Below are 26,628 nucleotides of genomic sequence, written 5' to 3'. Positions count from 1 at the left end.
CGTCCATGTCCTGTTAACATTGTAGTGAGGTTTGGTGTCAGTGTTATCCTTAGTTTAAGTCTTTTTGCGACTGTAGGAAAGTATTGTCTGGTTTCTTCTCCTTTCGTGGTGTTTCTCCATTCATTTTCCCATTTTGCTATACTTTCCTATCGCAATATTTTCTGGATGGTACTTTTTGGGACCTTTTTGTAGCACTCCAACCCTTCTAGTACTGTTGCCCTTTTTGCCAGTTTGTCGGCCATTTCATTCCCTTGTATCCCTATGTGAGCCTTAACCCATCCTATATCTATTGTCCAGTTTTGTTTGCTTAGTATTCTGAATTTCTCCCTAATTGATTCTATTAATTGATTATGGTTTTTAGTGTTCCGTAGTGAATCTAGTGTAACTTTACTGTCTGTGTATATTGCTGCATTTTTAGGGCTGTGTGTGTGTGTGTGTGTGTGTGTGTGTGTGTGTGTGTGTGTGTGTGTGTGTGTGTGCTGCAAATCAAAATGCGAAACTAAGAATTACCACCTGGGGTCATACCTGGATTTTTTAGCTGAAACTAAGGGTAAGAAGGAATGTCTGTTTTAGAGCTGTCTTATTAGACGTTAATCACAGAGTTGTACAACGGTATCCATACCAACTTTGTGTCTGGGCCAAAATAACAAAAAAATCAAGAGAAGATACAAAAACAACTTTGCACCTGATGTGAAAAATTTGAGACAACAGTGGACTCTCATATGACATAATTTACAGCTTCATCTGATTAAGTTAACAGTGAATTACATTTTTCAACAATGTAGAAAGATCAGGTAGGAATCAAGGATACCACAGTATTCCAGATCAGCGTGTTATGATCATGCTGCTGCTGCTGCTACTGAATGACTAATAAAATGTTTCACGACATAAAATTAACACCATGCTTAAATATGAAGAAGGAATACCCAATGCTTTTTAGCCTGTTCACCCTTCAAAAGATGAAAGCTTAGGTGTTACAGCATCCTAAATCAAATCCAAATAGCACACCCGTCGAAATCTAGTGTTTAAACTAGTTACATTTTTCTTGAAGCAACATTAAGTTAAATGGCAAGACTATATGGTGTTTACCGCTCGTATTTGGATTAAGTGCATTAAACCATCAAAAAGCGTCAGTTCCTTCTCCTTGCCTCTGTGGACATAACTGCAAGGAAGATTTGTAACAAAGGGTACTTAGACGCATGTACTGAGTTCACAAATGAAATGTTCAATTTTAATAGGCTATAGGCCTACTGAATCATATTCATAAAATGAATTTAGTTTTACCTCGAAACTATGTGTACATCTACAAATCCATTGCGAGAATTTTACTTGGAATGAAGATTTGGTGTCAAAAGACCACGCCCACACATAGCAACATGCCTGTAAAATAATTTAGTGATGGGAAGAGAATTTCAGCATCTTGCAGGGTAAGCGACAGTTACATTGAACAAGCTGTTCTCAGAACGAAATGGATAGCTGTGCTATTTAGGAGATGATTGCAACTTTTCCCCCCTGCATATAACACAGGTGCTGTACCTTATTTTGATTGGAAATCTCTTTTTCAGTTGTATTGGAACTGAAACACACTCTCAGTATACAGATTAAAATGTGGTAAAATCACGAGCCTGGCTCAAATTGGCTATCTGAAGAAAGCAAACAGGTGTAGAATGTTTGCAACCAGCTGAGGATCCGTCAGGAAGGAAAAAAAAAAAGTATATATATATACATACATATGGCAACAAATCAGGTTCACATGTTTAATTTTTTTTTTTGCCATAAAAGCGTATTATACAACCTCCACTGATTCACAATGAATTGTGTATGCCCACAAGAGCTGACAATGAGAGTATTTTTAGGGAGACATAAAACATGAGAAGGAATATTTCAACAGTCAAATGAAGCCAGGATTAAAAATAATACTTAAAAAAATGAACTTAATGTACACACTCCTGTAGCAGTAAGATTTGATAAACGTAATTTATTGGAAGAAATCTCTCTGTCCTTGTATGATGTTCCTGGCTCACTTCATTTAATATGTCTCAAGTTCTGCTACTACATTGGTCTGTTTAACATGTAATTCTACTTCTAAATTATTTGAAGACAAAAGCTGCTGGTAGTGCATGTAGATGTTATTTTTTTTTTGTGCTATAAATTTAGTTTGTCATGAAGAACGTTCGAGTTTATTCCTTATTTAGGTCCATATTTCAACACATCACATTTTCTTCCTTACCAAAATGATCAGTGTAGTACTCCAGGTTTATCCTGCTATCCCCTCTCTAAAAACCCCGTCATGTTGAAAACTCACGCACACACCCTCATCACAAACATGTGCACACTCACACTGAACATTTAACAAAAAGAATCACATTCATTCCTGGTCTTAATGACTCAAAGCAATTTGTATATAACCCTCCACAAGGATACATGGTAGCAGGCAAAAGCTTATAGGAACAGTCTTGTAATTGTCTGGCAGCAGTCATTTCAAGTCCTATGCTGCATCAACGGGGCATTTTCATCAGCAAACATAAACCACTTCTTTCGTGTGGAAACAATGAAAATGCTAAAAAAAGAAAAAAAAAGTACCGTAATAAAGAAAGAAAAACCTTACAAACATCGGCTTGCCATGCCGTCACTTAGTTGGAATGCATGTTTCTATTTTTCATTCTGCTCATTTTATCACACAGGTTTTCATTACAAAAATTGTGGTAAAAAGAAAAGATCACTCACAGCCATGTCTTTCAACCAACTTTTCTTGAAGCAAACTATCGGCAGTGACTTCTCAGTTTTCCTCTTTCCACCTATTACAGGGAGGGGGAAGAAAAAGAAAATGTTTCCCAATGAGGAAGCATATTTCCTACCACTTCAACACTTCGCATGCACGCTGCCTTCTCTCCTCCTGCACTCGTTGCGTAACTTGTTTAGCCTATATTAAATGTTACTTTCTCTTTGAAAAAGTTAAACGTTTCAGGCAGTCTTCAAACCGCACACCTTAACAAACTATAGTTAACGTCATTAGTATTTTAGTCACATTTTCCATGGCAGGCAGGGGCGGGGAGATCAACATTATTCATGCTGAATGTGAACAATATTGAAACTTAACTCAAAATGGAACATTTAATGATTCATCATCATTACATCAATAGAGTTGGTTAGAACATTCTTTGCATCCATTCTTTGAAATTAGACAGACCTAACATTCTTACAACATTAACTATTCCTGCATCAGGGTCACTTTATACATACTTTTAAATAATTTAGATAATCTATACTACAAAACGCATTCATACCTCATTCTTGTTTTTACTTTCAGCTGCTTACTTACTTACTTACAAATGGCTTTTAAGGAACCCGAAGGTTCATTGCCACCCTCACATAAGCCCGCCAGCGGTCCCTATCCTGTGCAAGATTAATCCAGTCTCTATCATCATACCCCACCTCCCTCAAATCCATTTTAATATTATCCTCCCATCTACGTCTCGGCCTCCCTAAAGGTCTTTTTCCCTCTGGTCTCCCAACTAACACTCTATATGCATTTCTGGATTCGCCCATACGTGCTACATGCCCTGCCCATCTCAAACGTCTAAATATATATGTATATATTATCATTGTCATTATTTTCATGACTCAATTTAATTCCATTTTTTTCCTTTTAAACTACAGAAAAACAAAGTAGTTCCTGAGCAAATTTAAAAGGAGGGACTACTTTTTTTTCCGAAGAAAGCTATTTCTTGCAGCAATACATGCTCAAATAAACTGTACAAACTGGTATTAAAAAAAAAAAAAGCTCCTAATGGACCACTAGTTTACATCAGAAGGAAAATAATGCAAGCACACAGAACCCCCTCTTTTAAACACTGCAATGTGTTTCCACAAAACTAAATAAACTTCCTGCAACATTTTTTATCCCTACAATCATTTACAAGTCTTCCACACTAGTGCACTCATCCACGACATGAAATGAAAATTCAACTACAAAGGTTTTTTTTTACACTATCTTGAACCATTTGCTTCATCCGGTAACTTTGCTGCCAGGTCTGCTACACATTGCTTCGTTTCTGGCCTTACTTCCTTCACATCGCAAACATTTCCTTTTACACAGCACTTCCACTCTGCAAATATTATCAAAAATTCGTCACTCTTAATTTATAGGGTTGAAAAATCAATCGTGATAGGCCCTCTATTCCGCATTCACCATTCTATACTTAGAGACTTAAAGTAATCAGCTTATAAAATTGTGGTGTTTTATCAGCTAATTCACTTATGTATATATACGTGTTTTTTGTAAACAGTTTTCTTTGGCTGTTAATTTCAAATACTCTGTATTCAGTTCAACTTACTACTGTTCTCCTGCAAGGAGTACACTGGCATTCAGTGTTGTGTGTTACAAGTGGGAATCTGCAGAACATCTTCCATCATTATGAGGGAAAAATAACCATCATGTACTTCTTGAAATTCAAATTTTGAATCGAAGAAAGAGAGAAAAGATCTGCGTAACGCGAGTGAATGTATCTACTGAAATTTCTTTTACTCAGTTATAGATTACCCAGGAAACGCAACTGTTCATTTACATTCCTGTAATAGTTTTGTACCATAACCACAATTAAAAATATCCAACTTTCTGTTTCACATCAACAGAACCTTAAACCTCATTCAGTTGTGAACAGCAGCAGAAGCCTGCTGCAGCCTCTCCAACTCCTCCAAGCTCAGCATGTTCTGCGTCGACAGTATTGGAGGCATGTCCGGCAGCTGGCCTGCCCGAGCTTGTGCCAGCAGTTCTGGCGAGAACCATGGTGCCAGCTGGTTGCTTGTCGGGGAGGTTGACATGTCCCTGTTGACAGGCAAGTTGATCGACTGTCCCTGACGTCCCATACCCATGGCCTGCGACTGCTGGGATCGCATTATGCGCGAATCGAAGAACACAAGTGAGCTGCTCTTGTAACTCCAGAATACGTAAATTACAAACGTACACAACTAGAAAACAAACAGTGGGTCATTCACAGATCCAGGAGCTTGCAGCACAAAGCACATCACTCTGTGAAATCGAGAAAGAATTCCTTATTAAAAAGTATAGGAAAGAAGAACTTCTTGACATCAAGCTTGAGAATGCACAACTGAAACAACAATTACTGAAGAAACAATTGGAAAAGTATTGAAGTGTCTATATTACTACACTACTTGCCATAGATCAAAGTTAAAATTAATTACATTACATTATTTTAGTTAGGTATTTTAAGTGATAATTATTTTATAAATCAATTAAAGGTCAGTATTTTATTTAAATTATTTTTTGTGAAAGCACAGATTTGTATAACACAATATGCTTTAATATAGTAATACACAACAATGATAAATATTTTTTTCTCAATTTCATTGACTGTAGAACTTCAGATACTGAATTAATGGCACGAATAGTTTAATAAATGCATTGTAGTTTAGAAAGAAATCGGTGATTTTTTTATGCTAGCCCAGTAGCCCCGATACTGCACGCAAAGCGTGTGTCAGCAACAACCTTGAAATGAAGGAGGAAGGAAAGGGGAAGGAGGGTTACGTAATCCTGTAATGTGTGACGCTTGTATTATAGACGAGACGATAAAAGTCACCCTCGGCTCCCTTTATTGCGCATGCGCTATCGGTGAAGAAATTCCGCTTCCGGTGTGACGCTGAGCCCCGTTGTAAGCATAAAAATGTTTTATTTACCGCAGTAATTGTGAACTGGATTTCTTTTACTTTCATTCGAGATTGATGGATTAGTTTTCAAACTTCTGTAATAATGCCTGTGGTATGCAAACATTGCAGTACCATATTTAGTAAACAGTCGAATTTAAACAGACATTTAAGACGTGTACATAAAATAGAGCACGTGAACATGATATCGTATCAGTAATATTATATCTTTCTCTTGTAAAATTTCCAGTTTTGGAATTACAAGGTTTTGATCGCCACCCGACGACGAGCCATTAGTTTCGCTGTCATTAATATAACCCAATTTATCATTGTATTCCCATTCACTGCACTTTCAGTGGGGACAATTTTCTTTATTAAGCATTTATCCATTGTCAGTAGTTATATAGCCGTTGCTAATCAATTAACGAGCACACACCTACGACGACGATCATAACAAAAAAAATCAACCTAAAAACGAGTGTTGATAATGGTTAGTTTTAAATTTTGGGTAATTAAGTAGTAATCACCAGCCAGGTCATCTTCCCGTAATAGAGATCCAGGATAGATACATTACCAAGTATATACATATATTTTAATAATTGCGTAGAAACAAACCATCGACCAGGTCATATCAGCCAGGTCATCATCTTACTACAACAGAGATCCAGGGTGTAAAGTGGATACTGGATGACAAGTTAATCATATACAAACGAAATTTAATAAAACAAAATACATATGATAACGAAGGTGCCCTGGACCTCTATTGCGGGAATATGGAGGCCTGGCCGATTATTACTACATAATTACCATACACTGTTAATTAACTGTTAGCTCTGTGTTATTTCCGCTTGGTAAGACTTAGGACCATTACTGTTCGATCCCAATAGTTCATAGCTTTGAACTGAAGTACAAAAATGTGGATCATGGATAGAGAAGTGGAGTCACTCTGTTGCATGTGTGAAGATTCACCGATCTCAAATTCAGGAAAGATAGCGGCATTGTGAATTGCTTTACTAACATGTTCGACAGCTGACCTCCTCTATCAGTGATTTAGATGGATAAAAACATTTAGGGCCTACAGGAACTCATAAAGTTAGTGGTATGTTTCCTAATTTACCATGATATTTAAAATGCTATTGTTCTAAGGGTGTCCCGATTTGTTCTTTTGGATGGTTCTTTGTCCATTTTGTTACTCAACTGTGGAATAATAAATAATAATGAATATAGGTCTATACCGGTAATAATAAAAAAATATATATATATCTTAATTTTTCCGAGATATTCCAGTCGAACCAAACCACTACTCTCTATAGATCTAATAATCTTTGGCCTATAACCTACTTCATCTTTCAAACAAATTAATTCAATTTTTGGCTAAACTAGTGCTGAAGTAGTTCCCCGCTTATATACATGTTGCATATACGAATTTGTGACAGGTTAGATTTGGTTAGTTTAGGGTTTTGTTACGCCATGCATATATTTGTCTATGATGCATATACGATCAACTGTATCTACATAAAAAGAAACCCTTATAAATTCAACAATTTTCACTTCCGAAATCACCAGAACTACTTCAGCGCTAGTTTCGCCGCTTTATTTACATAGGAATATCTCTTCGAATTGTTAACAAGGTTGAGATCACTCTTAATTTTACTGGATGTGATGCCCCTGGTTTTATAAATTTGGACACAAAGTGTCTTGCAGCCCCTCTGAAGTTGGCACCTATGTTTGGTGATATTTATTTGCATATCACGAGATTCCTAAGTTGGTTTACAGTTGAAATATCCAGAACTATCTCAGCGCTAGTTCTTGCCGCCCCTCTGAAGTTGTAGATGGAATATTGTGTTGGCCAAGTTTCATATCAATACTACCACCAGAAATTAACTCTTAATACATATAGCCTATCAAGACTTATGAGGAAATATTCTGGAATACAATTATACGAAAATAACGTTTGACTTGGATAACAGGAGCTGGAGTAATAATTGTGAAATCTACCAATGCACTATTATAATTACGTAACTTGTATCACCGAAATGTAAATAATATATGATCGTGACGAAGGTGAATCTAGAATGCGGTGAATAAAACAATTTTTATGCTTACAACGAGGCCCAGCATCACACCGGAAGCGGAAATACTACACCGATGGCGCATGCGCAAAAAGAGAGCCGAGGATGACTTTTATCGTCTCGTGTATTATAGCCCTGTACACAATACAGTGCATAGTAAGATCATTGTTAAGTGGGATTGTTTTAAAAAGGGAGAACACACGTTTTGGTGCAGTAGGTCAAATGCATATTACAGACCTCTTTCAGGACAGAGGACTCAGTGCAAAAATGAGCACGACACACTCGTATTATGCATACGCATGCATAGAACACACAAGTAAGTAAAGTAATAAAATATGATCCTTGCCACCCAAAATATGTTTCTGCCATTGCATTCCTGAATCCAACCACTGTTCGTGGTTCTTGATGTGCCATGAGGAGGACTAGGACATCTTCATCGTTCACAGAATGGAGTCTCATTCTACGTTGACCAAGATACTGATGTAGCAACAAATCTTCTTCTGGAATGTCATCCTTCATCTCGGTGGCTATATTATGTAATACCGCCATTGCAATGATTACTTTGAGAGCGGTGCGAACTTTAATACGAAGTGTCTGGGAATCTTCTCTTCCACACTCCATACATTCTTTCTAGACAATTTCTAGTCCTTTTATGTGCTCTGTTATAATTCACTTGAACTCTCGTTTGTGGTCTTAAGAAAGCAGTCAGTAGATATCGACGTAAGGGGTGCCCATTATCCCACAATAGAACACCATCATTAATTCTTGCAGTCTCAAAATCTGCTCTTAACCAGCAATTCTTGAATATTGTGCTATCATGCACAGATCCCGGCCAACGTGCATCTATATCTCTAATTATTAATTTTCAATCAAAGACTGTCTGTACATTTATTGAAGAAAATCCCTTTCTGTTTCTGAATGCCTCACCTCGGTTCCGTCCAGGAGACTGTATTTGAATGTGTGTGCAATCTAGTGCACCAACGACTCCAGGAAAGTGTGCTAGATCATAAAATCCACGCTTTATTTCTGCAATATTTTCCTGCTGAAGATTATTAATGCAGTTCGGTCTTAATGCTCCAATAGCAGCAGAAACCTTACTGATTGTTCTACACATTTGCTTTCGAAACACCAGCATTACCAGCTGAAAAGAGCCAGATGCGTAGTATCTCAATGCTATTAACAATTGATGCATTGATGACAAGGGATAATTTCGCTGGTTATGGTATTCTAACCTCTCTTGAATTTCTTCCAACACTTTTAACGTCACAGCTTTCGATATTCTATATCGTTCAAGAAATTTTGCTTCTGATAAATCTGTAAAATCATTTCTTCTTACATTCAAAGGTCTTTGCACTGCTAAACTTCGAATATCTTCGTGAAGTAATATAGCTTGCAAAACATATCTCCTGGCAACCATTTTATATTAACACCAGGTTAGTATCTTAACTGCAGGAAATTGTGATGTTAAGATAACAGTGAGTTTAACGTTATGTTAGTGCTAACAGTGGTTCATGAAACACTCATGTAGTTAAATTCACTGTTAAACTCTACTAACATCATGTTAACAGCTTAACAACGGTCAGTGAAACCAGGCCTTAATGATTCATTTGGATCTTTGTTCGTAGCCCATATTGTAACATCTTCTGCATAGATACTTATTTTTACCTCAAGTGGAACAACATCAGGTAAGTCATGTAATATTATATTAAATAAATTTGGGGTTAAAACAGAACCTTGAGGTATACCACCTGTAATTTTTTTGGATAAAGATAAATGATTATTTACCGAGGTTTGAATTGTTCGTTCATTAAGAAGAGAATGTAGAAATCTTAGCATTCTGCCTTTCATACCAAGTTTCATAGATTGTAATAAAATGGATCTGTGTGGAGTATTATCGAAAGCAGCTTCAAAGTAGTAATATCGTTTAAGATACAGACTATTACAATGTGTGTTCAAATTCCAGTATCAATCAATATAGATTCAAATAAACTTCACGAAAGTAAATATATACGTAAACAAATAAAGGCAAATAAGCTCTAAGTAAATACGAAAAGTACTTCTTTCCAAGAACATATCTGAACTGCTACAGCAAATCACAGGAAAGCGTATAAACTTCCAGGTCTGTATGTTGCAATCTTTTGTCTTAAGAGCCTAACAAAAATACCGGTACTCAAAACATTGGGAAAGAAATTTTCATATACCATGATGATTGCCATCACGCACATTGTTAACACTTAAAATAGCCTTGTTGGGTTAGAGGAATGCTCGTTATATTAAATACTAAGTTACACAGCTGATTTTGTAGTACAGTTCTACAATTACCTAATCCAGGTTCTGTTCCTGCTTCAGCCCCTCCACAACCTCCTCCTCCTTGACCAGTAGTGCCTTCTGCACTTGGGAGATTTCCTAAACAGTACAAACACTGTCAATATAAATTCAAACACACTATAAACATACATAATAAGATTTCCATTAACCATGACGTAATACAATACAAATCTATAATTATTTCTCTTGCAAGTTGCCTTGCTTGTTATATCACGTTGAAGATTTCACTTACTTTACTGTTAAACTGAACTTTCGTCTCCAAAAATGCTAATAGATTTACCACTGCTGTATCAACTATGAATTTATACAATTCAAGTGGGCCTGGTGATGAAGATGAGTCTCAAGAGTTCAGCATTGGATTACCTAACATTCGCCTTATAGTTGGAGAAAACTTCTGGGAGGGGGACAGGGACAAATACGACAACCATATTATACAATCAGAAGGTACGAGACAAATTAAGGGAGAAGGAAATTAACTTTAAAAAGAGGTTGTCTCATTCTTATATTTTCCCACTTCATTGTCATTATTGTTCAGTATATCGTAATTGTCTTTACTGTAACGCACATTTATTGTAAGTGCAGTTTTATTCTATTTTGACTTTCATTGTAATTTTTGTTGCACAGCACAATAAAATATTAAGAAACATAATAAAAATAAATAAAATAACTTATTATTCTTATTTTCAAAAGGAAGCTACTCTTGGGAAGTTAAGTTTATTCAACAATTACGAGTATTAATAATCAGATACAATATAAAGTAAGTTAGATGTACAGGTGACTACGTAAAGTCTGAACAGAATATTTCATTACGTCTATAGCAATAATTTTCAAAATTTTTAAAGGAATTCCAAAAGACATACAACATTCAACTGAAAATTTTGGAATTGTTCCCCTTGTTACAAGTAATTGTCCAAATGCTTCAATCTGTTCTTGCATATGATAATAATCCCTAAGTCTTCTTTCCTTCATGTACTGCTACAGGTTGTTCAACTGCAATTTCAAAGCGCATGGTGGGATAAATGATAACTACTGTGTCATTTCCTCTATCAATAGCAATGATGTAAACTCGACGAGAACTTTCAGTGACAAGCAAGTAGACTTCTTGGTGAACCTCGTAGCTAGCAACACGTTCTCGTCTAGTATTCCGAACGAGAGTTCTATGTTGGCAGAATCCCAGGGTGTGGGGTAACTTTCGTAATATAGCATGTATGAATATAGCTTTATAATATATTATGCTCAAATGCATGGCAACTTCCTATGATATTTCAAAGCAGATATACCTTTCAGTTTTTAATGTTTGTTATATTAACATAAAAGCAGTATAAACATAATAATTCCTTGTGTTCTCAAGGGAAGTTCCTTGTTATCACATGTAAAATAGTGGTTAAAAACAGCCTGTCTTCAAGTAGTCATAAATATAATACTATTTATCAGAGATCTTTCATTTTCTTAGTCATTTCTATAAACGTTAAACTTTTAAATAAAAAAAAGAATGGTTACTCTACAATAAATATTTTACCTTAAAATATTTTTTTGAATGTACACAATTTTTTCATAAATTCATTCTATACCTGTAATTACATCTACTCTCGTCACTTATTACAGTACACATTGATTTGAAATTTTAGCCACTTACTGCTATAGGTAAAAAACCACGCCCTACCAAACTGATTACTATCTGCAATATTATGGGCAGAGGGCTTATACCAATCAACACCGTCAAAAATAATATTTTAATATTCTATTACAGTTAGAATGTATATTGAAAACAAAATAAAAATAAATTGTAATGTTACAAATAATTGGAAATTTTATTCTTGGTATAATCACAGTCTAATATATACAGTCACGAAGCTCAAGCTCAATACTTAATAAATATGCAAACATAGACAGTTGCTCACCACCAGGATCGCCTTGTATATTTATCAGAGTAGTTTTCTTTCCTAAGCATTGCAGTTCAAACTATTCCAAAGCAAATATATTTAGACAAATCAACCCATCATCATTTCTGTTAAAAAGAAAGTATTGAAAAAATATACAAGACAGAGAGCATTATTTGGAAATACCAATCAGCATGCTTAGTAAACTGGGAATTTCTGCAATTTGGCGTTACACCATCTTGTGATATGAATCGTGAAAAGAAATTACACTAGCAGCATTCTTAGACACTGAAAAGCAAATGACAATAAATTATATTCGTGTATGATCAAAACTATCTGCAAGGGGGTACAGAAGAAGACATTCGATCAAATGCTACGGAAAAAGTGCTGGTTTGAGTCTTCTTGAAGGAAAATATTTCTTTATTATATTTTGAGTCAGTGTATGCGACCAGTGCCCACCAAGCATTGTGATGTATTTGGGGAGCTAAGATACGTAGCAATATGCGTTTGTGCAAACCGGATGTGACTGTGGAGCTCATCATGATCACCATAGTACACGTTGGATGATCGTGCACCTCTCCAGCAGCATATGGAGGTGAGAACTAGCAGTCGGCTTTTTGGTATAGGTGCTGTGTGGGCTCTCGCACCCAGGGTTATTCTGCGATATCACAAGTTATATTGGGGTATTCTATAGCACGCAACACTGAAGGTCTCTTTGACAAAAAGAATTTGAAAATTAGTATAATTTTCAGAGGAAAAATGGCTTTGAATGTGAAGAATTCATACACGATATCAGTTGATTTGAAAACATATAGAAAAAAGGCAAAAAAAATGGAAGGCATTTATCACTGCAGGTAACCTAGAAATGATTATTTAACACCTGCAATAAAGATGTAGGACACTTCAAAATGAACCTGAAAACCACATTAGACTTTACTTTGTATGTACAAGGCACATCAAAAGCCTAAACTAATCTAACCTGTAACGGATTCGTATATGCAATGAATACAGAGAGCCTAACCTAATCTAATCTAACTAACCTGTCACATATTCCCACACCGTAGAACTTCAAGTGTCGCGTACTGTAGAAAAGCCTTATAGGCCTACTGTTATAAAATACACTTTAAAAAATAAATAGGAACACTGAATATACCTCAGGCATAGGCTTCTCTTCTATAGAAGCCAGTGGGCCGACCTCAGTTCCATTTTGACCACGTCCATCACAACTGAAAAGAGGAAAGGCATGAAGAAACTTAAGCTTTCCACTGATGGCTGTGAAAGCTAAAATAAAACACGCACGTGAACAAAGCTCTTTCATGCTGGCTTTTGAACAAAGCACCCACTCCCATTAATAATATTATTGTAATCTTCCTTGTGAGAGGGCATTCCTTCTTATCCACAGACTGGGTGTTTAGAGTTACAAGTTACGCGGTCATTTACCAGAAAAAAAAAACATCTGGCATGTTTGGATTTGTATTACAGTATCGCTCACTTGTCCGCATTTCTGAATTGATCATGAAATAGTATTCTAATTTACCGCTATAGCGCATTATTCCATCGTAGTGTTCTGAGCTGAACCTGGAAATAAAATGAATAGTCCTGTAACTTAAACTAAGAAGAAAACACTTGGTTCATTCGATATTTCCCTAATCCCATTTCTGCACTTGATGCATAACACAGTGAATATCATAACATTACTTTATCCTCTAACGAAATGTCACTAATGACCAACTGCAGGCAAGAAGACAACTGCACTTTCACGAATGGGAATGCCAGCAACTGCATGGGGTTTGAGCTGCCGACCTGCCGAGCAATGCTTCGGAACTTTACTTTAAACTCTAATCTTTTCCTTTCAACATACACAGGTACAATCCTGTTTGTAGCCTCTTCAGTCCGGAATTTATATTAAAAAAAAAATTAGTTGCTATCATTCTGGGGTTTCAGAAATACAAATCAAGTCTTCACAGAAAATCAAATTTTGGGGCAATCTGGACTCTTTGGGCCCCAAAATTTTAAATTTTAATTTATAATTCTGGTATAGAAATACTGCAAAAGTGATGCTCTTCATTTCTATCAAATTGAAATTTTCAAAAATTTCGTAAGTATCCAGGACATTGCAAAAAATTAAAAGAAAATTATGTTTAGTATAATATACAACAGCTCTGAAGAGAACAAATTTCCAATGACGTGATCTCAATCCTCTCTAGTCAGTCACATGCCTAACTGACAGGCACACCAAAGGGAATCATATTTGAAACAACTGAACACATTTTTATGAAGATAACAATGCATTTCTACTTTAGACAAACTAGCCCAAAATATATATATATATATATATATATATATATATATATATATATATATATATATATATATATATACACATATACATACACACCCCTATGAATGTAGTACAGTGGACCTTTAACTATCATCGTTTCTACTAATCACCATAGACTATGTAATACGATTCAACTCTATTATCGTTGAAATCCTTCCAATTGTTGGTTTTGCCAGATAATGTACCAGTACATCTCTCTTGGATAACTATATCGAATATATATGTACAAAATTATCAAGAGTTATATATTTATTAAAGAAATTAGTGACTTGTGTTTCTCAAAATTATTTAAAATCTGCCTACTTTTCGTTCTTCCAGTCGATAATTAGGTATGCACTCAATCGCTTTCACCTTCATCTTGACGGGATAATAAAAGCCTAACCTAACCTAAGTGCGTCGGTGTCTATTCCAAAATCGGCGGAAGTCGCTCAACGCTCGTTCATGGAACACCTTCTCTCCAATAAAAATAGACATTACAACCTTCAGTAAACAAGCTCAAGACATTAACAAACAAATAATAGAATATATTTCAAATAACACTCCAGACAGCACATAACCTCAAACTTTATTATACCGATGGATCAAAAACATTAACTGGTACAGCTTTTGCTTACATCAATACAACGACAAACTATAGATTCTCCAGTAAAATCAATGACTGTTTTTCTATCTAACACACGGAATTGTTAGCCATCTGGCTTGCTCTCAAGGATATCAATCGCAACCTTCAGCCTCACAACATCATTTTCTCTGATAGCAGGAGCGTCCTGGAAAAACTTAACAATAAACACTTTAATGTACGATATTCGATGTATGAGGTGGCAGTTCTAAATTTACTGCATACACTACAACTCAAGAACATCAACATAAATTATAAAACTCACATGGTTACCTGGACATAAACAAATTCCAGGCAATGAACAGGCCGACCAACTGGCTAAATTGGCAACACTGGAACAATAACAGATTCTCCCCAGTAACAGAGATTAGCAGAACTATCACATCGCAGATCAAGCAGGCTTGGGCTACATCTTACCTACACAATACCCTACATAACATCTAAGTCATATTATTCATTGATGCTACAAACAAGAGTGAAGATTATTTTCGTTTATAAGATTCAAACATATGTTACAAAAAGTAGAACAAGCATGGTTATATGAATATGGGAACCAGCTATGGAGACTGAACACGCATTCCATAATAAATGAATGTACTGATAATAGTGAATCCTTATTGTTTGATTGAAGATTTTAAATATAGATATTTATTTTTACGCAAAACATATTCATTAATTTAATTTAATAACATAATTCGATTAAAGTAGTTGTATTTCGATATAAACAAAAATGTCTAGTCCTAACCCTCATGTTGACAGAGATTTGGAACTTTCCAATGCTGGCAGAGGTGTTTGGTTGGTTAAGGTAGGTTTCAGTATAAAATACTTAAAAACTGTGTTATTGCAAAACAGCATTGGGTGAAACTTCGGTATCCCCAACACTACACACGGGAGAGAAAATATACATAAATAATTTTCACATTCCTCAGTCTCATATAATTTAAATAGTCCCTCAACTAACCCAACAACCTTGTCACATACCTCGACTTAATGTCACTTAGCTATCCCCTCATTTAACTATCTAACCCATAAAGAAACTCGTAAATCAGACGTCAGTCCCGTGTGTGTTGTGGGGCGACATAGAAGATTGGCCCAGTATTATTCCAATGTGAATTCAGTATACGGTTACCTCACTGACAATTATCTTATAATACTGAAAAATAGATTTGTCTGTGTTTGTCGAATGCGCATCATTATGCTTACGAAAAGGCACTTTTCGGTGCCAATAATTTATTTTGTGTGCACAAGGTTGGAATTTTGGAGGAAGAGGAAAATGAAAATAACAGTATTCTGAAATTTATCCGTTGTGCTTAATTATTGATAGTGATTCATATTCAGGGTAGACATACTTATTAAGTTTTCTGTACATAAATGCATTTCCGATGAAAGTAGGTTCATCTTACTTCACTTTCGGATTTCGTTCAGGTTTTGCAGGTAGGAATTTCCATTAATCTGTAAAGAAATCTACATGAAATCTGAGCTAATCTAAAACATCTAGTACGGTTTGGCTTTAATTTGTGTCATTAGCCACTCGTCACTCCCTGGCTACCAGTAACTCCCATAACTTGCATAAAATTGACCATCAAAGATTTTCATTCAGTCGAGTTCAACCTGCCTGTGGCTTGTCCTAAGATATGAAGGCAAGTGTCGGAATGAACCGTGAAAGAAATGGCCACGGATCTACGTGATTTTTACGTGAGATCCGTTCCTTTCTAATTGAAGGGTTAGTCATAGAACTTATTTTCCTCCCCTATTCCATGTTATATTCGGTTCTAAAACAAGTCTAATGGAGTACAATGTGCGCAGGTTCCGAAGTACATAGCCAATAAGTGGGAGAAGGCACCCGGCAACATCGAAGTGGGCAAGCTCAAGATATCCAAGTAAGTAGGGCATGCAACCATTCGCACATTATGTGCTGGGGAACAGGCTGTGTGCAGGTTTGTCGTGCTTGCAGGAACCCCGGGCAGAAGGCACAGGTGTCCCTGACCCTGTCTGAATCTGTGCTGTGTCTCAAGGAGCCGGGAGAGGAGAACATCCCACGGGATCACCGCCTGGATGTGTCTGCCATCACACGCCAGACTCTTGGGGTCTTCTCCCATATCACACGTAAGCATGCTCAAGTCCTGATTATATTGCTTAATGAATGTTGGGGATGCTTACCTGCATGTTTTCTTTTTGGAACCAAATGAGGACTGTTTGTACAATATAGGAATTAATTAGAACTTTCGTGTAATAAAGGAAGATGCTTTGTTTGGTATATTCTATACCACCTGGTTTCTCCTTCTCCCTTCCTCACCCATTCCCTACACTACACTTACACATATACTCACCCTAGTACACGACATAATTCTTCACAGATACACATCATGCATAATGTGGCTCACCGAAGTGGTGTGCAACTTGAAAATGGGTCACAGTTCTGCCACCTTTCCGCAATATGCAGAACCCGAATCATGCAAGTGAAGTGGGTAGGCATTAGACACACACACACACACACACACACACACACACACTCATTCTGAAATAATAGACTAACAGGGCGCAAAGTTTATAGGAACTGGACAAATCAGTGAACTGTTTATTGTTGGTTATTGTTGCGGATTTGAACTTGAACTTGTTCTATAGCTGGAATGTCAAAGTGCCTGCACTGCGTGCTCTCAAGAGCCTGCACAACAATTCCGTAAGAGCGATGATTGTACTTCATCTTGCTAAAAAGTGAAACTTGTTGCCTGTGTATTGCTTGTAGTATGAGCACGGAAAAGAGGTGCTTTGACATCTGTTCTATAACCTCCTGAGTTCTGAGACATTTGTTGTTTTATTTTTAAAGTTCTGTATAATTCTACACTTCAAAAAAGTCACTAGCATGAGAAAAAATGCTGAAAAAATTCTGCAGGTTAGTTGCAGTTAGGGCACAATTGCAGAGGAATTATTCTGGAAATGAAAATACACTGCAAGAGCTGGCGTCATCCTCAGTTACGCTGTTTTAAACAAACTGTGTACTTACATGTTGTCAGCATCGACCAACTCGGACTCTGTTGTTCCTGAGACGGAGAAGCTCAGCATGGAGGGTCGGATCGTGCAGAAGCTGGAGTGTCGGCCATACGGTGAGTCACGTGACAGTCGCATGCGGGCATCGTGCTCTGCAGTGCATCATAGGTAATGTGATGGGTTGTGTTGCAGCGGACAGCTGCTACATGAAGCTCAAGGTGGAGACGATTCGCAAGGCGTCGATGCCCGTGCGCCAGGTGCAGCAGCTGGACCGCATCGTGCAGAACTTCAAGCCGGTGTCGGACCACAAGCACAACATCGAGTACGAGGAGAAGAAGAAGGCAGAGGGCAAGAAGGCTCGCGACGACAAGGATGCCGTGCTGGAGATGCTGTTCGCCGCCTTCGAGAAGCACCAGTACTACAACATCAAGGACCTCGTCAAGATCACTCGCCAGCCGATCGTGAGTCAACTGTGTTGTGCCTTGTTTCTGTCATGTGTAGCATATTTAATCACGTAATTTCCCCTCCCTTTTTTTTCTGAAAAGGAGAAAAATCAAGGAGGGAAATTACGTGATGAGAAAAAAATATTGAAGGGGGGGGGGGAATACACACACACACACACACATACACGAGGGTCATTTCAGAAGTCATGGCAACTATATTATATCAGCCAATAAAGCTGCAGGAATAGAAACTCACTATATGCGATTGAAGGTCACTGTAATGTGCTTCGCAATGCTAGTACCAAATTGGGTCTGGGTACAGGAGGCAATGGGTAAGGGAAATTGAAAGATACGTAAATAGAAATCATTGTTTTATTATGCACAAAAGGAAACAAAATACATTACTCACAGCTAACACCCTTCAGAATAATCCCCCAACACTTCCACACATCTTTGCCAATGAATACCATCGGCTGTGTGATTTGTCTGTATGTGCCACTTCTCATAAAAACTGCTTCTTATGCAGCGGCTTTTCCAATTGCTTCTAATAGCTCAAAATGACAATGACGAGCATTTCTGCCGTGAAGAACTGCAATTTTCACTATGACTGCTGTTCAACTTTACTTACATCCATCGTGGAGCACAGCCTCTAGCATACTAGCTTTGCGTGTCCTGCCAACTAGCCACCGATGCACACAGATGCAATCTGGTGGTGGCATCCCATACAGTGTACAACAGGTTTTCAAATGTATATGTACTAATTTAACCACAGTTTCGATTATTTGAAAGATATAACATAGTTGCCATGACTTATGAAATGACTTGAGTAATTTTCAAGAGTTTTGCAGTTTTCTTCTTACTGGTGTGTGTCAATTTAAATATTGGTAGCATGATCCTGCTAACCTCAGATTTAATAAATTAATTTATTAAGACTCACAGGAAAGTATATAGGCTAGATGCCCAGATTACAGCGCACAAAATATTTGTGTGGAATTTACTTATTAATTACATAAAGATAACAAATGTACACATGAATGGTTTCAAGCTAGGCATGACTATCCTTGTCTTTAGGGACAATTAATATTAGATACCCTCCACAAAACTGGCTTCATTTATACACTGACGGATCCTTGATCTCCACAGAACAAGGTGCCGGTGCAGGTGTTACATGCTGTCTCTTCTCACTTTATAGATCTCTTGGGTATGGAACAACAAGTTTTGATGGAGAAATCATTGCAATAAGTGAAAGTCTCAGGAATCTTCTATTTCACATCAATAAATTTAAGAATGCAGTTATATTGTCAGACTCCAAAGCAGCTATTCTATCAATAGTCTCTAAACACACACCTTCATCTCAAACAGCAGAAATAACTAAAATGCTCTCTCAATTAATATCACTCAATAAAAGAATTGTATTCCAATGGATACCATCCCATTGTGGAATCCTGGGAAACGAGAATGCGGATGCTTTAGCAAAGAAGGGCAGCACTGCTACTTACAGACCTGTTACTAAATCTACGTATTACTCTGTGAAGAGATTTATTAAATCTACATACTTAGACTTCAACAAACAAAATTTGATAACACAATCCCAACGGAAAAAATGGAACTCTCTGCATCAAAATCCACAGTTAATTCCCGATTTACCACGAAAATCGTCTGTAGCTGCATTTAGATTGGCAACAGGCCATGATTGTTTGGCCAAACACCTGCATAGAATTGGAATATATCAGTCCCCTAACTGTCCATTGTGCAACTCAAACCAAGAAATGGATTCGGAACACCTCAAAATCTGTGCTTCAGTGGCTGGTCATGATAATATCTTTGAAAAATATTGGAGTGCAAGAGGTCAAATGACTTTATTGTCAAACGCCTGGCATTAGAAAACAACAACAATATATAAAAAAAATTAAGTTTCTTATCGTAAACACACCTTCTTATCTTAATCTACCTTAAGTAGAACTGTTTCCTTAACTGCTGAAGGCTGCAATTATGACATTAAGTTTGGCATCATATGGATTTAACATTTACAGTTGATCTTAAACCTTGAATATGGATTAGTCATGTCTGGTTTGAAACCCTTCATGTACTTTACGCTTACTTACACTTTAATAAAAAACAAATTCAGATCATCTTCCATGCCATCGGAGAAATCGGTGTTTCTCACTGTAGAAGAATAAAAGACACTTTTGAAGGGAATGAGTGTGTAAGAGAGGAAATTACGCGAGGAAAATAAAATTCTGAAAAGTACACCTTAAAAATCTTTGATGAGAAATGATGTGAGTAAATGAGGTACTTGTTCCTTCATAATCTTAGAACTGAACTTTGAAATATTCGCCTGTTGCTTACAAAGTTATGGCAACTATTTTTTTCTGCAGAATCATAGACTGTGATCCACATATTTTGATATACAGCAATGACATTGAGACGTATGATACATACTGATGCTGCTAGATGTTGAAGAACGGAAGAGGAAGGAATGCGCGAAAGTCAGTTAGTTTTTTACTGTCAAGTATGGATATCAGTCGGCTAGAAGAACATGCGTTCGTATGTCATTTTGTTCCCATGGTCAGACTTAATGCAGCTTACTACGCCGTATCTGCAGAATAACCTGTGTCGCGCTATCAGGAATAAACGTACTGAATTCTTGAACAATGCAATCAACCTTCAGCAGCCCATACAGCAGACATTGTTAAGACCTGTTTATGGTGCTGGAGGTGGGTGGTACTAGGCCATCTTCCCTACTCTCCCGATCTCCCCTACTCACCACCATGCAATTTCGATTTGATAACGAAATTGAAAGCTCCATTGCGTGGGAGATGCTACAATGGAGCAGCTGATGGTATTCATCGCCTTCCTCGTTGTTGGCAGTGAATGGTTGATTGCCTTGGTGATTACTTCGAAGGTTCTTAATGTGTTAATGTGCATGCAGACTTTTGTCTCAACATTATTATGGTAGATGATTTTTATTTTTTATATTTACTCTTCTCCCTTGTCTACAATACTTCCTGAGTAACCCATGTAACAGACATTATTGGTAAAGTACATTGTGTATTTTCATATGTATATTATGAAATGTTTGTATAATAACACATTTGCCTGGAAAAAAATAGTTGCTATGACTTAGTAAGTGACCCTCGTATGTACTGGAGATTTTAAAAATATTTGGGAAAAAACTTGACCTTCTTCGTCTTGCCTCTTTCTATGAAATCATATCCATTAGCAGCAGTTTTTGGGATGAAAGAGTAATGGAACGGAGAAAAATTCTCTCCGGCGCCGGGATTTGAACCCGGGTTTTCAGCTCTACGTGCAGATGCTTTATCCACTAAGCCACACCGGATACCCATCCCGGCGTCGGACAGAATCATCTCAGATTAAGTTCCAACTCTTGGGTTCCCTCTCGTGGCCGCCCTCTGCACTACGTCATAGATGTCTATGAACGTAGGACTAAAGTCCACACATGTGCTGAGGTGCACTCGTTATGAGTGACTAGTTGGCCGGGATCCGACGGAATAAGCGCCGTCTTAAATCACGAAGTGATTTACGCATATCATATATATTATTTTAATGTACCGAAGTACATATGATATTTCTGCAGATATTCTGCGTCATCATACGATGAAAGAGTAATGGAACGGAGATGGGATGTGGGTCAAGTTCTCATATATAACTTTGGCTCATTTAGTGTCTATTTAACAGACATAGTCCTGTTCAAGTACAAACTGCTGTACTGTGTAGGAAGTAATGTCTCATTCGTGTTGGTGCAGGTGTACCTGAAGGAGATCCTCAAGGAGGTGTGCAACTACAACCTCAAGAATCCACACAAGAACATGTGGGAGCTGAAGCCAGAGTACCGGCATTACAAGGAGCCTGTGCCTGCCCCCTCCACCACATCTGCTGATGACTGACTTTGTTATGTTAATATTTGACATGAAAATTGTTCCACAGAAACAGAACTGAAATTTGGCATTTACAGCACTTAGTTGAATTTTGTACACCAATCTGCAAATAAATATACATATAAAGATTTGTCTGAGTGCGTTAGTAATCCAATTGTCTATTTTCTTCAGTCTCATTTAGCAAAATCGAATCAAACAGAATTCCTCTTCGCAATATATTTAAATGGAAGATAGCAGAAAGTGGTGCATCAAATCGAACTAGGGTATTTATTTCATTGCTGGAACAGAACTTCATGCTTTGGATATGATCGTATATTCTTGTGAACCATTCGTGAAAAAACAAATGAACCATATCCATTTCTGGTAGCCTAATTCTTTATTTAAATTTATCGCTGAAATAGTATGCATACAGAAAGTTACAATTCAGTAATATTAACAAAGAAAAATTAATGAATGTTCAGAATTACCCACTTGGTAAAAAAGAAAGAGAATTCAATATCCAATACAATGGCCAGCACCTTCCTAGGACTTATGAATCCAAATATCTTGGAGTTATTTTCGATAGTAAGTTAACATGGAGCAACCATTTGAAATACATTTCTGAAAAAGCTCGTAAAAGATTCTCCCTTCTAAAAAGACTAGCAGGAAAGAAATGGGGATGCTCTACGAATACTTTGAACACTACATACAAAATTTTTATACAGCCAGTGCTGACATACTGCGGAGAAATTTTAATTATTTCACCTTTCATAAACAACATAGAATATGTTCAAAACCAAGCTCTCAGACTCATTACTGGTGGAATCAAAACAACTCCAATAGATTCTATGAGATTCCTCACTAATATTAACAGCATCAAAATGACAATAGAAGGAAAAGCACTGATTTAATATGAAAACTTATCAGATTACCAGGAAACAATTGGCATTCATATACTCCTCCCTGTAGATTGAAAACTCAAAGTTTCATATCCATTGTTCGAGAATTAAAACAGAAAATCACTATCCCGAATTTAAAAGAAAACCTACAAATTAAACCAAACCCTTTAACTCTATTAAATATAGAATATAATCTAAATTTAACAGAAGGAATTCTGAAATCAGAAGTAAACACTGAAATACTGAAACAATTGTCTTTGGAGACAATTAATATTAGGTATGGTACCCTTCACAAAACTGGTTTCATTTATACACCGACGGATCCTTGATCTCCAGAGAAAAAGGTGCCGGTGCAGGTGTTACGTGCTGTCTCTTCTCACTTTATAGATCTCTTGGATATGGAACAACAAGTTTAGATGGAGAAATCATTGCAATAAGTGAAAGTCTCAGGAATCTTCTATTTCACATCAATAAATTTAAGAATGCAGTTATATTGTCAGACTCCAAAGCAGCTATTCTATCAATAGTCTCTAAACACACACCTTCATCTCAAACAGCAGAAATAACTAAAATGCTCTCTCAATTAATATCACTCAATAAAAGAATTGTATTCCAATGGATACCATCCCATTGTGGAATCCTGGGAAACGAGAATGCGGATGCTTTAGCAAAGAAGGGCAGCACTGCTACTTACAGACCTGTTACTAAATCTACGTTTTACTCTGTGAAAAGATTTATTAAATCTACATACTTAGACTTTAAAAAACAAAATTTGATAACTCAATCCCAAGGGAAAAAATGGAACTCTCTGCATCAAAATCCACAGTTAATTCCCGATTTACCACGAAAATCGTCTGTAGCTGCATTTAGATTGGCAACAGGCCATGATTGTTTGGCCAAACACCTGCATAGAATTGGAATATATCAGTCCCCTAACTGCCCATTGTGCAACTCAAACCAAGAAATGGATTCGGAACACCTCAAAATCTGTGCTTCAGTGGCTGGTCATGATAATATCTTTGAAAAATATTGGAGTGCAAGAGGGCAAATGACTTTATTGTCAAATGCCTGGCATTAGAAAACAACAACAACTTTGAATGGCAAAACACAAAAGTACTGCTCGTGGCAGTGCTTGGAGTGAGATGAGTAAACCATTGGAAGCATCAGGTAAAAATTAAACCTTATTTCCCTGGGCTATACTCGTACAAAAATAAATATCAAATTTTGTTTTATCTCTCAAAAGATATACAAATAAGGTGGAAAGTTCTCCACGTCTATTTCTAGTTAAAAAATATAGCATGAATCCAGTACTTCTTTTCTTTGTTTTGGATATTCATTTTTTATTTTTCCGCTTCATTACATTACAGTTGTTACTTACTTACTGGCTTTTAAGGAACCCGAAGGTTCATTGCCGCCCTTACATAAGCCCGCCATCGGTCCCTATCCTGAGCAAGATTAATCCAGTCTCTATCATCATATCCCACCTTCCTCAAATCCATTTTAATATTATCTTCCCATCTATGTCTCGGCCTCCCTAAAGGTCTTTTTCCCTCCGGTCTCCCAACTAACACTCTATATGCATTTCTGGATTCGCCCATACGTGCTACATGCCCTGCCCATCTCAAACGTCTGGATTTAATGTTCCTAATTATGTCAGGTGAAGAATACAATGCGTGCAGTTCTGTGTTGTGTAACTTTCTCCATTCTCCTGTAACTTCATCCCGCTTAGCCCCAAATATTTTCCTAAGCACCTTATTCTCAAACACCCTTAACCTATGTTCCTCTCTCAGAGTGAGAGTCCAAGTTTCACAACCATAAAGAACAACCGGTAATATAACTGTTTTATAAATTCTAACTTTCAGATTTTTGGACAGCAGACCAAATGACAAAAGCTTCTCAACCGAATAATAATAGGCATTTCCCATATTTATTCTGCGTTTAATTTCCTCCTGAGTGTCATTTATATTGGTTACTGTTGCTCCAAGATATTTGAATTTTTCCACCTCTTCGAAGGATAAATCTCCAATTTTTATATTTCCATTTCGTACAATATTCTGGTCACGAGACATAATCATATACTTTGTCTTTTCGGGATTTACTTCCAAACTGATCGCTTTACTTGCTGCAAGTAAAATTTCCGTGTTTTCCCTAATCGTTTGTGTATTTTCTCCAAACATATTCAGGTCATCCGCATAGACAAGAAGCTGATGTAACCCGTTCAATTCCAAACCCTGCACAAACAGTTGTAGAGCTATTATGTGATCCACTGTAAACTGCGACATGCTTCAGTTCAATTGCACTAGATGTGAGCTTCTCACAGGACAGGCTAGCACAGGTGCTGTCACCACAGACTTGCTGAGTCATTTTCGGCCCTGTTCTCACCCTTGTAATGTCATGGATTCCTTGAAGCTCAGTTTCAACTTGGCAGAGCCCCAAAATACATCTGTTTTCCATAATTTAGGCTGGTAATCACGTTGCACTCATTAGAAATTTGCATAATGTGAATAATTCAACGTCCTTAATAAACTGACAGAGATATTAAATTTCAGTTCCAGTTATTTAACGTTATTATCACGTTTTTCCTGTCAAAAATTAAAGCATTGTTTTTAAACTTACCATTAGGGCAATTCCATGAAAAATTCAATCTCTCACCCAAGATATAAAATCATGTTGACATTTAAAATGGTTGCATATATTGGTACCCCTATACATGTATCTAATGACTTCAGCAATACTTGGTGCTTTGTCAATATTTTTTCCACTTGGCAATACTGCAATTCAAAATGGTTTCCAAGATGTACGACTCCACAGAACTAACAGATATTTACACAACCAAATCTTAGTGTACAGATATGTTCATTATTTTAAACTGATATATTCTGAAAGTACAGTACATATATTAAAGGAGGAATTTATAGTTAAATCACAGTAGAGTAACAGCTGTAGAATTTTATGGCACCTTCACACTGATTCTGTGACAAAATTATACAAAAGTAATAACAGTGGAGTCATTTTCAGGTGCAGAGCAGTAATATTGTGAATGCTACAGATTAGCAAGAACTTCCAGTCATTCATGCTGCTGTAGTGACGTCACTTGTATGTCACGGAATCATTAAAGAGACATAGGACATTGTAGGCATTGTTAGGATGAACTTCTGTATAAAAATGATACCCATATTAATTTAAAACATTTCCGGGGCATTAGAAGCTGTGACCATGCCCTTAAGTGAAGCAGAAAGAATACGGCTTTGGAGGAAAAGAAAAAATGCTGATAGGAAGAGAAAAGCAGAAACAAAAACGAGTGTTGCAATATGACTTCTGTTATAAGTTGAAGCGACAATAAATAAATTCGGGTGGGGAGGGGGGGAAGAGCGTGAACTCCGAGCAAATGAAACGTCTGAAGGCATCTCACAGAGAAGCACAGGCAAGCTATCAGGAAAAGAGAGTTAGTAGTCTTGAAGAGTCCTCACCTGTGGAGTAACAGCGCGTCTGGCTGCAAAACCAGGTGACCCGAGT

The 26,628-nt window shown here is 37.0% G+C and overlaps 2 protein-coding genes and 1 long non-coding RNA gene across 5 annotated transcripts; 1 reads left to right on the top strand and 2 right to left on the bottom strand.

Moving 5' to 3' along the window:
- Nucleotides 1-1,743: 1,743 nt before the first annotated feature.
- On the bottom strand, nucleotides 1,744-14,242 carry LOC138700883 (eukaryotic translation initiation factor 4E transporter-like). Of its 2 annotated transcripts, XR_011332410.1 has the most exons (4): nucleotides 13,288-14,242; nucleotides 13,098-13,170; nucleotides 10,059-10,142; nucleotides 1,744-5,032 (listed from the first exon to the last, which is right to left on the bottom strand). XR_011332410.1 is itself a non-coding variant. In XM_069827275.1 (3 exons), the coding sequence occupies exon 3, from the start codon at nucleotides 4,897-4,899 to the stop codon at nucleotides 4,651-4,653; it is 249 nt and encodes an 82-aa protein (XP_069683376.1). In that variant the 5' UTR covers nucleotides 4,900-5,032; nucleotides 10,059-10,142; nucleotides 13,098-14,210; the 3' UTR covers nucleotides 1,744-4,650. The 2 variants fall into 2 exon arrangements, 1 of the variants encoding a protein (XP_069683376.1); XM_069827275.1 differs by having other exon boundaries at nucleotides 13,098-14,210.
- A 590-nt stretch (nucleotides 14,243-14,832) lies between these two features.
- On the bottom strand, nucleotides 14,833-15,276 carry LOC138700880 (uncharacterized). The gene is made up of 2 exons (XR_011332409.1): nucleotides 15,170-15,276; nucleotides 14,833-15,061 (listed from the first exon to the last, which is right to left on the bottom strand). It is a non-coding gene; the product is annotated as an uncharacterized lncRNA (long non-coding RNA).
- TfIIFbeta (transcription factor TFIIFbeta) lies at nucleotides 15,231-22,365 on the top strand. Of its 2 annotated transcripts, none has more exons than XM_069827273.1 (6): nucleotides 15,231-15,709; nucleotides 16,711-16,784; nucleotides 16,859-17,010; nucleotides 17,919-18,008; nucleotides 18,085-18,353; nucleotides 22,103-22,365. In XM_069827273.1, exons 1-6 carry the CDS (start codon nucleotides 15,635-15,637, stop codon nucleotides 22,241-22,243), a joined length of 801 nt encoding a protein of 266 aa, XP_069683374.1. In that variant the 5' UTR covers nucleotides 15,231-15,634; the 3' UTR covers nucleotides 22,244-22,365. The 2 variants fall into 2 exon arrangements, with proteins under 2 accessions (XP_069683374.1, XP_069683375.1); XM_069827274.1 differs by having other exon boundaries at nucleotides 15,316-15,498.
- The last annotated feature ends 4,263 nt before the right edge of the window (nucleotides 22,366-26,628 follow it).

Source organism: Periplaneta americana, chromosome 6 (assembly GCF_040183065.1).
Source record: "Periplaneta americana isolate PAMFEO1 chromosome 6, P.americana_PAMFEO1_priV1, whole genome shotgun sequence".
Classification (NCBI taxonomy): Eukaryota; Metazoa; Arthropoda; class Insecta; order Blattodea; family Blattidae; genus Periplaneta; species Periplaneta americana.
This window is presented reverse-complemented; position numbering and strand designations above follow the sequence as displayed.